This window comes from Melanostigma gelatinosum (genome assembly GCF_949748355.1).
Source record: "Melanostigma gelatinosum genome assembly, chromosome: 8".
NCBI lineage: Eukaryota > Metazoa > Chordata > Actinopteri > Perciformes > Zoarcidae > Melanostigma > Melanostigma gelatinosum.
In genome coordinates this window covers 17,641,932-17,656,868 of record NC_136641.1, presented here as the reverse complement: position 1 = coordinate 17,656,868, position 14,937 = coordinate 17,641,932, and the positions used below count along the sequence as shown (strand labels likewise).

Genomic DNA, 14,937 nt, shown 5'->3' with positions numbered 1-14,937 from the left:
TTGTTACTTGTTTTGTATACCTTCTCTATTTTTTGAAATTCAATGTGCTTCTTAATTAGTGTAGCTGAAAATGACGTTGACTGACATTACATTCAATTGCCGGTACTGTTTGTGTTACTGTGTTTCTCAGAGGCTGTGTGTGTGTGTGTGTGTGTGTGTGTGGGGGGGGGGGGGGGGGGGGTTGTGGGTTTGATTCTCTTTGACTATCAAGACAACTCACCTCTGAGCACAGAGACTTTAATGGGAGCACTATTTGAGCCAACGTTGTTGCTACCAACACACATGTATGTGCCCGAGTCGGACATCTGGATGTTGGGGATGAGCAGAGTACCGATGTCGGTGCGGTCCATGCGAGCCTGGAGAAGACACACCGATGCGTGACGAGATTAGACACCTATCTCAATTACACCGCCTTATGGCTGCCATGATATACAGCACTGCATTTAATGTGATTTTACTGTTATTTACACCAGAAAAACACACATAAGTCATGTCATATACTGAAGACAAAGCAATCACTTACTTGTCTCGTGTCGCTTGAAACAACACAAATATGACATTGCTGATATTATGACATTACTAGCTAATAGCGACACAAAAGCAGTACAAAGTAGATCTTTAGGACAAGACAAGAGCTGTTATTGCTACACTGAAGTCTCTGTAAATGGATTTTTGATTCATGATCTCTATGACACTGTACCTTGTACATGAAACAAAGTACTGTCGATATTTCTACAATGATTGGGGGGGGGGGGGGGTTAACATTTGTTAAGGGGAGACAGCCCAGGCAAAAACCTTGTTTTTAAACTATTTTGTTTCTTTCAAACGAGAGGAAAGAAAACATCCAACATACACATTCAGGGGTATATTTTACGACACTTTTTGCCTCTGTAGTTTCTCCTAAATCCACCAAAAGTTAGCATTCGATAAAGCCTAATTTACATATTGAAACATAAAATCTCAAAAAAATGTATTTAAAAAAAATAATAGTTGTCTTATTTCACCTGGAGTGTCTCCCCTTCATACATCATGTGATCAGTGATGACATTTACTACACGAGTATTTTTATTTCTAAAACAAGATTGATGATTGACGACAAAAAATTAGGAGAGTTAGAATTGACAGTTTGTGAAACATTGATTTGAGAAAGAGGTAACTCAATAAGCATTACAAAGCAGTTCGTAACTGAGAAATCAGAGAATAATCTCTAGCCAGTGCCCTGGAAATGAAAATATCCACCACGAAAAATCCAGTGAGGACCAAAACCCTTCATTAATTACAACGCTCCACTTTAAAAACTCTCATGACTTTCGTGGTTTAACAGCCATCAACAACTTGACTTGTTTGTACACTACTCCACATGGCTATCAGAGGTCCAGCAAGGCTGAAAATGAGCTTTCATAAAGTTTGGAAACACCTCAAAGGGGAGGGGGAATCAGGATGGGAGGGTCCGGGGAGGGATTACTGTATCCGGGGGGTGTTGGGGGCATCCACGGACAAAGCTGCTTAGCTCCGGCTCATTCAACCGTGAGGGAGGCTAAACCGAGCAGTGGCTGGGGCGGGCTCAGACTCAATGTGTGTCTGAACCCATTGAGGAGTTTTCAAAGCAAGCCGTTTGCTAGAGCATACAGAATTTCTGCGTGGTCGCACGGCAGAGCCCAGCTCCCCCTGGGAAAGGCTGACACAACGCAGAGGCTCCCTGAGGCAGAACTAAACAGGCCCCGGAGCCCTCGGTCGAGCCGAGGAGGGCTATGCAGAAACCAGACCAACACAATACCCCTTTGCGTTGGGGGGGGGGGGGCAGCGGGATACGTCTGGCACGGAGCAAAATATGTCTGAAATACCTACAGTACCTCCTGTATACTTAGTTAATACACTCAATGGAATGGTGAGGGTCAACTGAGTGCTGAGAGCCAAAATAACTCAGGGATGGTATGATGTGACAGCACAAAACAAAAAAAAGACGAAGCAACAGGTTTGTTAATACAACACAACATAAAAACACGTACTGCATGCAAATACACGAACAAATCAACCAGACCCAGCTGGTTGATGTTCATGTATTTGGCATCAGCTCTAAAGGGACTTATTGAGCAGCTATAGTCAATTAACAGGGCTACAAGGTGTGAATCAAGGACAAATTTGATCATGCACCAGACAATGTGTGACGACGGGGTCAGTAGCGGACAATGGTTTTGAACTACGAGACAGGACAGACAGCGGACAGATGGACAGACCTGCAGCTCCTCAATACGTCTCTGTAACACATCGAGACTGTTGCTTTTAAATTGATGGAAACCATGAGAGGGAAGGGCCTGAGTAAACGTCAGAACAGGGTGGGATCAAAACAAGAAAAAGGGGAAGAGACAAACAGAGGGGGAAAAAATAAGGGTAAATGGTCAAAATGCTGAAACAATCATGAAAACTGACACAGTAAGATAAAATACCATCGGGACACCCGGGACACACCTTGAAGTGCAAGATAGAGATACAGTACAGCAGAATGTAAATACAGTTATCAATGCATGTTAAAGTCATCATCAAGGCACTCAGACAGCAGGCGGTGTCTCACCTGTGGAGGGATTTGTCCTCCGTTCTTCAGCCAGGTGAGCTTCGGGGTGGGTACTCCTGTGGCTCGGCAGTACAACCTCAAGTTGTCTCCTTCATGAGCTTCGATATTTTGGGGACTGACTTGGACTTGGGGCTGGGTGCCCAGGCCACTTGGGTTAGACTCTGACCAAAAAATGTACAATGATCAGTTCATTTTGTATTGGTTCAGTTGTCTACTAATCTATTACTTTTGTAATAAACATGTACTTATTGCTTATCTTATGTAATAAATCCACTGAAATTACACTAGCACAAATAGAAAAGAATCATGAAGTCAATAAACTGGCTGAGCAGCCCTAGCTACATGTAATACACGTTCACACAAACACAAAGCATACTTTGGACAAAGAGGGAAACCCGTGCTGTGTGCTCCCCGTGAGTGCTCAGGGCCTTGCAGGTGTACTCTCCCTCATCAGCTGGGTCCACTGCTGCGAAGGTCAGTACGCCACCTCGTACAACAGCTCTTGGACTCATTCTGTTCCCCGGACCTCCTGTAATAATCTCACAGTTACACTCTGCCACTGAGGGCTGCAGGGGGAAGATCTGGGACTTTGTACCGGACTGAATTTCATACAACAGAAAATGGCCTTTCCACTGAAATTACTTTAAATGTAGCTCAACAAGGCCTGCACCAAACCCTACAAAAGTGGAGGACTAACTGGTCGTACCGATCCATTCAATGGCAGCGGTTGGGTTCCCGGTCACAGTGCAGCGAAACTCTGCCCGCTGGCCCTGCTGGACATTCAGCACCGAGGGAGTGACGCTGGCCACAGGCTGGGCTTCCTCTGAAGCTACAGAAGGAGAAACACCGGTCAAACACAAGCTGGAGTGTGAAGCTTCCCAGGGGGCACGTGGAGAAATAAAGCAGGATAATGTAGACGGCTCTACTGGCGTGGTGGGGAAGTGAGAATATGAACCCTCGTCAGGAGACTACAACCACTGCTTGGGTATTCCATTGAGTTGTGGGAATGCGTTTTTATGACAGTGACACTTGATCAAACTGAGAGTGACGGCCTCTGCCTGTGCCCCCACCCTCACCCATGTGCAGTCTGGAATCCTCAGAGCAAACGGATGACAAGTGGCAGGCTGGCATCGGCATGGCCTCGGGGCCTACTGCCGTCTGCGCCGGTTTGCCAGGCTGCTAGGCTTTGTATTCAATCTTGAATGATCCCAGGGTGCCGGAGCAAAAGAAAGGTCTCTTTCAGTAGGGAGGGAGGAGTACGAGGCTATCTGAGCAGGCTGAAAGCCTCTGGGACTGCTCTAACCTTGGCCAAGCGTTGACTCTCTCACCTTAGTGACATCAATACTAGAGGGCGGAGAGACGTGTCTTTGTCCTCTGTGGGACACGGGGCAGACATGACTGCCTGACGTCTATACTGAACAGACTAGTAACATCTAAGAATGAAAATGATTTGAATGTGGGTATACGAGCATTTTGCAGAGTTTCTGTCACGTGTTTTGTAAATCTCTAGGATTAAAATAGTGCGTTGATTCACTCGCGTCAGGAAAACACTTCCTTTCTCACTTCACCACCTCTAGTGCTATCTATAGGACAGTTTTGTCTGAATAGATCTGTCCAGATCTCGAGTTAGCGATTTGTCTTCGCCCTAATACAATGGAGGTCGATGGAATATTATTTTAACTGCTAAAAGAAAACAGAAAAAATACATTTAAACAAGACTAAGAGTCTACAGCCCTGCTAGCTGCTCGTTGAGGTTGAACTGGACAGCACTACTTTGAGTGCCAGTGCTAATGACAAAGCTAAGATGCTGATGCTCATCAGTTGTAAAGTTTAGCACGTTGGCGTATAACCTTTGCTAATTAGCTCTAAACACAAAGTATAGCTGAGGCTGTTTTGCTGGTATTTGGTCATAAACAAAAGTATTGGACAAATTTAAAATCTTGACCAGATGATGGCGCTAAATGAAAAAGGTAAAAGATCCCCAAAGGTATTATTCCAATTAATTCTGAAGGAGACTTGAATGCGTTTACCAAATTTTATGGAAATCCATCTAATAACCACAAATTTGATGCAAAAGGTAATCCCCAAAATAAGTATGATTCAGCTTCTGGGGACCACGAATGTCTGTACAAAAGATACCCCGAGATACTACCAGAGGTGAAGAATGAAAATATGTTTTCCTATACGTTGAATGAATTAAATCTTTGACTTCTTAATTACATACGCAATATAGTTTGACTTCCATCTATTAATATCACATTATCGGTGTTATTTTAAGTCCACTTCCATCTGTACGACGCACTGAAACCAGGCCTCTCACACTGGACTCAAGTCTGCTACCCACATTCAGCTATGATGCAATGAGGTTGTGATAGGATGTATTAAGCACAGCATGATGTTTGAAGCCAAGGTGACAGCTATTTCCAGGAATAGCACCTTTCCTGAGGAGGAAAAGGAAAACGCAAAGTGCAAAGAGAAAGAAGAATAGGGGACATCGCTCGTCTCTGAATGTGGAGACGTTGTAAGTAAGCATCTAGCTTCCAACTGTTGTTATCAGATCTCTTAAGTAGTGTTACTGGTTTGTCATTTACACTACCAGTTTTGAAATGCATTTGAAAAATATATTTTTTAATTCTAGGCCTGTAGTTACTGTACAACGCTGACTGCGATCTTTTTTTAATGATGGATACTTGACTCAACATTCATGAGGAGTTGTCCTTAGATGCACTTTTTCCTGCAGTGATGGACCCCGATGAACCCAAAGAGCCAGGTGGGAGCCAGTAATGCTCATGTACAATCCAAGCTTTGACTCTTTAACATGACAGGAACTTGTCAACGTATAATATATACTAATATACTGAAAGCATATATCCATCTTTAGCTCTGAATTCCACTAAAGACGATTGCTAACAAAGAATATAAGACAGCACAGAGGCTCTGGCCAGTCGTGTTTGTGGAGTTCCTGCAGATGCTGGTTGGTGGATTGTACATGGGCGCTAACAGGCCACCAGTATATCCATGCTGAGGAAGATGAGTGCATGCATGACACAGAGAGGGAGAGGCCGGTCCCTCCAGGGAGCCCGGCAGAAAGGAAACCATGCCCATGCGGACTTACGCTTTCCATGTCCTTCAAACATTTCATAGGCTGTGTAAAACATCTGAGTCTGTGAGGCCTCTGGAGTTGTGGGAGGAAGGGAAGAGAGGGGGGGGGGGAGGGGGGGACAGGTAAACAGTAAATTTACCTCCCCCAGAGACACTTATCTCCAAACTGCTGGGCTGTTGTGGTTTTGTCTAATTGATTCCAAAAAACATCACACACACAATGTAAACATGCAAAAAAAAAAAAAATCCTGAACTTGAATTAAAGTGGCACCAGCTCACTATTTGATAATGTCTTGATCATGATGGTTGGTGCCAATGTTCCCTCTAAGCTGCGCGCTTGAGCAATCGCGCACTGCTCGCACATTCTCAGCGCACAAGAAAATCTATGCAGCGCATAAAATAAAATTCAACATAAACGTATTAATTAATATCTAATATTAGTCCTAATCTTATCTAATCAATTAAACCAATAATAATAATAATAATAATTTTGTTTTCTGTACTATTTTGCAACGTAACTCAGTGAGTGACAGGTGTCCAGCCAATGATACGATTCGGTTCACTTACGCTACGCAGCCAATCATAGCATTGACACTATTGCCCTGCCCATTCGCGCCGTGCAGGTTAGCTAGCTATCAACAGTGCGGCGGAGTTACGAGACGCAAATGCTAACCCCTTATCATGGCGAAACGAACGGGCAGCGACATAAAGTCAAAGCAAGAAGCAGACGAAGCCATCAACCTGGACAAAGTGTACAACCATTGGAGAAGTGAGAAGGACAGACGTGAAAAATAAGGTAAAATTTAAGTCAGATTTGTGCATATTCTAGTGACATTTATTAAGATTTTTTACTTATGGATATTAACAGTGGTGTATAGTAACGAAGTAGAAATACTTCGTTACTGTACTTAAGTAGTTTTTTTGGGTATCTGTACTTTACTACTTATATTTATGTTTACTTTTACTTTTACTTCACTACATTTTGCAAAGAAAACTGATACTTTTACTCCGATACATTTCCCCTGAAACCTTCGTTACTCGCTACAAAATCAAATCTATCTTTAGAAACAAAATGAATCATGAGAGCAGCGTCGGGGACTGTGGTGGAACACAGACTGCAAGCAAGCAGGTTTGTTGAATCAGTGGTCCTAGCAGCAAGTTAAATCATTGGTTAATCACGTTAATGCACAATTGCAAACAAGTGCTCTCAAAGCCGCGGTGTTTGATTCCCAGTGATTCCCAGGATGCTACATGCTATAGCTAGCGGGCGACTACCTGAGTATAATTCCACTCTACGATGACTGATTTCATGATGGAAGCAGAAATGGAAGCACCTGCTACTCCCGCAACAAACGACGGTGGTGACGAAGACCAACACCAGTGGATCGCTAGCGAGTTAGTGAGCTGAGGAAGTGTTGACAGTTGTGCAGCACTAGTTGGCTAACGTTAGCTGTAGCTATATACACGGATTGACAGGAGCCGCGAGAGCGCAGCATTCGGGGAATTCTTCGCAGCTGTGTGCAAGCTGTCTGTGACGCTGAACACACCTCTACCTGCCTCAGCGGCCTGTGAAAGGATATTTAGCATCGCATGACTAGTCTTCAGCCCATGATGAGCGAGACGGAATTCTCGCAATTTTGAAAACTAACTTCTTTTGAAGATGAACAGGACATGTTTCAGTTTCAAGTAATGACTGTGTTGTTACTTTAGTATTGATCATGTTTTGATATTTGAGTCATGTTGTGGATGATCAGATGGAGTTATGATGGTAGCAGTCGCCCAATTGCAGATTCAGCTTGAGCAAAACCTTTGTGTTCAAATCAGGCCCATAGGAGTTTACAAGGCAGGCGTCCTTTCTCAAACCACTGACCTGATGCATCAAGTGGATATGTTTTGCTGAACATAATATTATGCATTTGTCCTCTATATCCTCTAGTCTAATGAGCAGACTTATAAACGCACTGTTACAACTCCTTCATAGTGTCATATTGCTTTACGGAGAATTATGATGATAAGTTCATAGTAGATGCAAAAGTATACTTATGTACAATATATTATGTTTAACATTGTTGCTCCTGGATGGATCACAGCCAACCCAATTATGTTCAACACAGCTCCATGTCCTTGGTCATGGTGCCACAGCACTTAAAAGAATAAACTTCATAATTCTCACAATTCTAACCCTTTGCTTTTTTATTAACAGCATTTACTTGTACTTTTACTTTCAATGAACAGGTTATGATGTTCATTTAATGTTCAGGTTATGATGTACATTTAATATCAGAAAATTACTTTTGATACTTAAGTACTTTTGTACTTAAGTACAATAAATATCAGATACTTTAAGACTTTTACTCAAGTAGTATTCTAAGAGGTGACTTTTTACTTTTACTTGAGTAGTTTTCCAGTAAGGTATCTTTACTTTTACTCAAGTATAGCTTTTGAGTACTTTATACACCACTGGATATTAATCATTAAATTATGTTACTACTAGATAATTTATGGGGAGTAGAAATGATAATAAAAAACTGAGTAATTACATATTTTACAGACAGAGTTACAGGAATTTACACTGTATCACAAGCTACAGCACACGTCATTGTGCAAAATGTGAATGTTTTAATGTGAACAAAATGTTATGTCTGAAAGGTGTATATGTATCATTTCTTCCACAACAGGACCTCACACAGGCCAAAGCAAGACTCTTCCCATGGCCAAGCAGGACTCTCACATAAAACATACTACACATCTCATGAACAACAAGATTTTTGTCTTTTTCCTTTAAAGTTTGTCAAATCACTTATATTAAAAGTAAACTAGTGAAAATTGCTGCTGTAATTTGATTCTTTTAATAAGCCATGTAACTTGCTATGATCCAAGGTTTTGAACAGGTGTGATACTGGTGTGTGGCCACAGCGTGCACATCTGATGTTGCTCACAGTGGTCCTCAGTGTGCTCAGGGAGCTTGTGTGTATGCCCAGACACATGAAAAATTAGAGGGAACATTGGTTGGTGCCATTTAACTCATTCCATTCTCACACTTACCTGATGTTTATTTATCGAGGAAATGAAGATCATCGGGAATTGAGGTATGTTGGTTAGAATGCCCATTTGCGTGGAACAGTTCATGCTTATCTCACACTTTACACAAACCAAAAATGCTGCAAAATGCTTCTTATGCTGTGAATTCAAAATCAAGATACACAAACACACACACACGTACGCTCAAAGATCATGACTATGAAAGCTGTGCAGCAGCTCAAGGAGAGATGGAGTTATGCGGTGTACATGAGACATGCAGGTTAGTAGCAAAGAGCAGTTTCAAACATTGGAACACTCGTTCCATTTCAGCTGTTAAAAAGCACACATACAGCTTGTGGTTGATCAAGGTAATATATGTAAGTGATACACATCCATGAATTAGAAAATCACTTTGATCAATTGTCATTATTTTAATCAAATTTGCCCTTTTTCACAAAATATTTTCACAGTTAAGATAAATACGTTACATGTGTGCATTACATCAGATGGGTATTCTTTAAAAAAAATGTGAGAGTAAAATCTTTACAGAAGCACCTTTGGGTATATTTCCAATCATACAGCCTTTGAGTCATGGAGGAACAAATATAGCTCATGCAGTCATTGTAAAGTAATGCAGGTCAAAAGATTTTAATAATGTAATTGAAGTGTAAGATGTTCTCAGAGATATATAAAATTAGTTGCTTATAAAAACACTTGAACATGCTGAAATGTAAACACACATCATGCAGGGTAATTGCATTCACAAAGCAAATTCCCTTGAAAAAAAAATTGCCAAAAAGAAATTCTAACATTTCTGATATATTTGATTTCATGGAAACATTTCAGGATAACATATTTCAGTCAATCAAAAAAAGAAAATGTGCCAGCAACAATGACATGATGAATATCAAAATACCATAATATACAATTGGAGATGATTATTGACAAAATTAGGATAACAAAAAAAAAAAGTTCTTTTGGCATTTCAAGTCAGATCAGAAATATTTTACCAACTAAATCTGACAAGTGACAATCGATACAAACACGACCGACTCATGCCGAAACTAAAGGAATGAAGGAGTGATATTACAGCACGTATATCAGCACGTTTAGAAAGTGAATTCAACCAACTGCATGGCTAATAGCACCGCTTTGTTCATTCGGCAGACAGTAATTTCAGGAAGGAATACTGTTACACATAAATCAGTGGTAGTGGGGTTCTTCCTACTTCTCATCTCTTGCAGATACTCTGAAGTCCTGTTTGAGTGTCAGTCGCAGAGTCACTAAGCACCAATCGTGGCATCCACATTCCTCCTCATCCTCCTCCTCCTCCTCATCATTATACGCTACAGCTCAGGCAGGGAGTTGCCCCGGGAGCCCAAAAGGTAAAGACACCAGAATCCAGCACCCTGCTAGTGAAACTTCTAACAGCAGAAACCAGCAACTGTACCAGTGACCAAGGAGCAACCAAACCACCACCAATTAATTCAACCCATGTGAAAAATAAAATATGAAGAGGAAAGAAATAAATCTGCAGTAGCCTCAGTAGCGTGTTGGAGGAAAGCATTACCCACAAATCACTGATCCCAAAGAGAGCTCATTAGACTGAAGTGTAGTGGATGCGTCATTATTTTGAGAACCCATTAGTTAAATCTCTTACTGCCAACTTGACCCCATACACTATCTGGAAAATGTATACAATACAGTCTTAGTGTTACCAAACCCACAAGCTGTATTTCTTCATACCCACTGAGCAGAGACATACAGAACAGCAAGTTTTAAAAAGGCAGTAAGAAGAGCTTGATTGGCAGTATGATAATAAGACACAGCCTTTATGTTGGTATCTGAGAGCAGAAGGCAAAAGCATTGGGAGTTAGAGCTGCAAGCTTATTATGCTGTTAACCCAGAGCTGAGTGTTTTATAGTGCATGATGAGAGATGCGGTAACACAGAGAAGCATGCACCATCGCAAGCTGGAGGGGGAGTTTAGGGGGAGGGAAACTACGGGAGCCAGAGCTGGTAGGGTAGCTGGGGGGTGATGGGTAATGGGAGGCGGTGCCGAGGATCACGAACCTGGCACGTAGAGGATGGCATTGCCCTCGTCCATGGCAAACATGTTGGAGCCTGTGCAAACGTACGCGCCTGCATCCTCGGGCTGGACGTTCTGAATTGTCAGGATGCCGTTGAAGTCCATGGCCCGGTTGGGCAGCTTCCCGTTACCCATCCGTGTCCACACCAGGGTGTAGGCTGGTGACTGTGACACACACACATCAGAAGATGCAATCTCAAACATGGGAAAAAAATGCTCTTGTTGTTCGCAGACCAACTTTTTAATGAAGACTAAACGTTCTGTTGTATGTGCATACAGCACTGTGTCAACGTGTGCTTAATATCATATATAGACGTGAAGTGAAGTGAACCACATTTCTAGATTTTTAAAGTAATGTAAAATATAGTGCCAGAGTATATAGTTCAAACATTTTATATTAAAATAACAGTTTTATTTTTCCATTCGCTTTCTGGCTGAGAAGATCAATAATGTACCTCTGTCATGTCTGTATGCTAAACATGAAGCTAGAGCCAGCAGACCATTAGCTTAGCATAGCATAAGGACTGGAAACAGCTGGCCTTGCTCTGTCCAACAATAACAAAATATGCCTACCAGTAGCCACAAAGCTCCTAATTAACAAAAATGGAAGCGTTGAACAACAACTTGTGATTTTACAGGGCAGGGCACGGAGTCATTTTATCAACACGAAGGAGCCGGGCAACCAGCAGTGAGTTTCAATTCGAGGTGCTGATAGATGGAGATGTTTACCTTTGAGAGCCAGGCTAGCTGTTTTCAGTCTTTATGCTAAGCTAAGCTAAGCTAACCAGCTGCTGGCTCCAGCTTCACATTTAACAGACAGATAAGAGTGGAAGTGATCAATCTTCTCTTCCAACTCTCGGCAAGAAAGTGAATACAAGTATTTCCCAAAATGTCAAACTATTCTGTACTACAATCATCGTCCAGGGTTACCTTGCTCTTTGCAGTGCAGATGAAATTGATGGTGGACCCCGGCCTGACAGTCTGGGCTTTGGGCTCCTCGATTGTGACCTCAATGGCTTTGGATGGGACACCTGGTGAAATGCAGAGAGATAATTAATTTATACTGAATGGTCATAGATACAGTTCGTGTATTGCAAGACACAAAATGAAAGATCAACACTCACAGGTGACTCTGTGAAAATCTAAAATTATAATGACTGGTAGTTTCTATGTTGGCATAAAACCAGTAAAGCATCTTTGCACTTTCGGTTAGCGCTGCTGCCTTTTCTTCATCGTCTGCAGAAATTCAGTCAAAATGTAAAAATGAAGCTCCACACTACAGTCAACTAAACTAAAGAATGAGGTCTTACATAATCCGTGCATAAGCAAACCCATGTGTTAACCACAGATGGTATCTGTTGAGTGTGCCGCACTAAGCAGCATGAGGGGAACACCTATTAGCTAATGCTGCAGTGAGACCATACACACTTGTGACAATAATTTCAGCGCGGCTCCTGTTGGTGCTGCGCTGGTCTCTGCAGGTGCAGATATAGACACCGGCATCACTCGGCTGGACGTTGGTGAAGTACAGCTCTGCTCCTGCACACACATCAACAGGTGTTGTTTTCAAACATAAATGTGTCGTCCTATACGTCTATCAATGATATAAAATATATGTATTCAGATTAAAAGCAAAAGAAAGAGAGCACAAGTCACACTTCAATTGCATTTTAGGGATTGCGTGGATCTACAGGACACGATCATTCATCCATCCCACACTTGTTGTGGCCGCGTGGTTGAAGTGTGTGCCGTACCTTGTCTGCGTCTGTCAACACTGCTGGAGATGGATCGTCCATCCTCTCTGGACCAGTAGAAGTAGTGTGGTGGAGAGCCGGACACCTGACACCGGAGAGTGACAGAGCCACCCTGGGATGACAGGACCCTCTCTGGGTAAACCTTCACCACCAGTGAGGCTGCAGCTGCAAAGTGCAAAGGTCATGACAAACTAATCAGGAATACTTTCTAAAACATCAGACAAATGGCATCAGAGTGGTATTTCACAAAGGGAGCTTAGGCAGTGAGCTGGATTTTTCTTCCTTCAGATGCTTTCAGCAGAACTGCAACTGATCTAATAAGGAGTGTGAAGTCACCATTATTAAAAGTTATCTAATCTGTTACACATTGGTTGTATAACTATCAATTGTGATGACGCCGCAAAAACAGGCCCACCAACGAAGCGTGGTAAACAAGACGAGGTATGTGTTTCAGGTCAGGTCAAATGCCAACATTGCCACAGACCCCTGATACGCTCTGGACAGTCCACACCGACTGACAGTTTGCATCGGGAACAGGGGGCTCCGTCTCTCCCCAGTCATATTTTTACTTCAGTGAAATGTAGCCTTACCATCATATGCACGGCACTTTTGTCTCTCCTGAGGGTTGCCGACGTATCCAGGAGCACAACTGATGATGGTAAAAAAAACCATTGATTTATCCAGCTCAAGTTTTGATAGAAATACCCACCATGGAAAATTGCAGTGTTTCCTATTTAGACGGTGTTTAGAAGGTGCAATTTATCAAAACTAACTACATGAAATGATTTCAGGAACTGTTTTGACCCACATCAAGACAAGGTGTAGGGTTATCTTACCGTTCACAGTACTGGCCAGTGTACCCAGGCTGACAGGCAGTACACTGGTAGCCTCCATTTCCAAGGCTCTCACAGGTGGGGGAGAACCTGCATGAGTGACACACAGAGACAAGGAGATGAACTGTTGAGCAGAATAAGGTTCAGTATCAACTTCTTCTTTAGGTCTCACATTGATCGTTTGCTGTCAATTGACTGGAACAAATCTTTATGAGACAATTTCAGTTCGGGATATCCATAACACAGCTATGAATATTTTGAAGCATGGGAGTACAGCAAAGGCACCAGAAGTTGATACTTGATTAAAAAAACGAGTCAATTTGCAGTGGAAGCAACTGACTGAAACCATCTGATTTTACTGAAATTATCTTCACTAATTCTCCAATATTCTGTTTACTGCTGGGCAACAAAATCCTGATTTGATCAAATTAAATCAATGAGAATAAAAAAAAGTAGGAAAATGAATACATCCTATTTCTTGTTAGTTGGCAGGAAGTAGGTTAATAACAGAAACGAAACTCCAGAATTTACAAGACAGTAGAATTTGCTGCTTAAACAAGAGCAAGTGAGCCGTACACGGAGTCTTGAGCTATTAATGGAGGTGGAATGTGAAGTCTTGGTATAAGCACCAGTACTCACTGGTTGTCTGGGTCATTGTGAGGGCATGCGCAGGCCTGGCAGTCCTCTGGAGTGCCAACAGTGGGGTCACCGAAGAAGCCAGGAGCGCACTGCTCACAGAGCTCCCCCTGAGTGCTATGCAGGCAGCTCTGGAAGAAGAAATGTGCCATGTTTATAGATCTGCCCAGGATGCTATAACCTAACAACAACATGCCAAACATCAGCCATAGCTTAATCGAGTGCTTCGTACCATGCAGATGCCAGTTTCAGGGTGGCAGGAGTCAGAATGGCCATTGCACTCACAGAGCTCACAATGGCCCAGGTATAAACCTCCTCCAGTGCGAGCGTACCCAGGTGCACAGTCCTGAAAGAAACATAATGTGATTGAGATTATCATACAACAATGAGCATTTTATTGAAGCACAATTTGCTTGTATTTCTCTCAGTGAAGTCAACCATTCAAAAAACAAAAATGTACCTGGCAAGACAGTCCCCGGTATCCAGGTGGGCAGCGGCACTGCTCCACCTCGAGGGCCTGAGCCAAGCCGCTGTAGTTAGGCACTGACACCTCCATGCTGATATCAAAGATACTGGAGGACCGCATCTCAGTGGAGTAGGATGCTCGAATCAGGATGTCATCCAGATCAGCCAAAACCATCAACAGGTGCTCGCGGGTGGCCGGCATGCCGTCAGGACGACGCCAGTTTTCCTGTGAGACAAAATGGAAACCTTGGCTTTTCTCATGCAGTAAGAGCACATTTATTCTTTCATTTCATGTATTTTAATCAGAAATAAAAACACCACTTCATTATTGATAAATAATAATGTGATCTATTTGCTTGTCCTTTTTTAGGAAGGCATGTCATGGATCCCTTTAGCAGGCCAGATGCTTTCAACAGGTCGATACACTTTCTGTTCACCATGTAAGAGTATTGTTCTGGGTCACTCA

At 42.5% G+C, this 14,937-nt stretch overlaps 1 protein-coding gene across 8 annotated transcripts in view; it reads right to left on the bottom strand.

Annotated features, from left to right (window-relative positions):
- Window positions 1–14,937, bottom strand: part of hspg2 (heparan sulfate proteoglycan 2) — an 85,859-nt gene that overhangs the window by 14,750 nt on the left and 56,172 nt on the right. For 6 of the 8 annotated variants that reach the window (XM_079273191.1, XM_079273184.1, XM_079273186.1 and 3 more), the window contains 15 exons: window positions 14,467–14,697; window positions 14,239–14,352; window positions 14,010–14,137; window positions 13,374–13,460; window positions 13,128–13,186; window positions 12,538–12,702; window positions 12,212–12,322; window positions 11,714–11,814; window positions 10,768–10,948; window positions 5,688–5,747; window positions 3,279–3,401; window positions 2,949–3,101; window positions 2,573–2,733; window positions 2,238–2,315; window positions 221–356 (listed from right to left, as the gene is read on the bottom strand). In XM_079273191.1, the coding sequence (XP_079129317.1) occupies window positions 221–356; window positions 2,238–2,315; window positions 2,573–2,733; window positions 2,949–3,101; window positions 3,279–3,401; window positions 5,688–5,747; window positions 10,768–10,948; window positions 11,714–11,814; window positions 12,212–12,322; window positions 12,538–12,702; window positions 13,128–13,186; window positions 13,374–13,460; window positions 14,010–14,137; window positions 14,239–14,352; window positions 14,467–14,697 (1,888 nt within the window). The remainder of the gene's footprint in view (window positions 1–220; window positions 357–2,237; window positions 2,316–2,572; window positions 2,734–2,948; window positions 3,102–3,278; window positions 3,402–5,687; window positions 5,748–10,767; window positions 10,949–11,713; window positions 11,815–12,211; window positions 12,323–12,537; window positions 12,703–13,127; window positions 13,187–13,373; window positions 13,461–14,009; window positions 14,138–14,238; window positions 14,353–14,466; window positions 14,698–14,937) is intronic. The other 2 variants (XM_079273189.1, XM_079273187.1) reach the window with 2 other exon arrangements.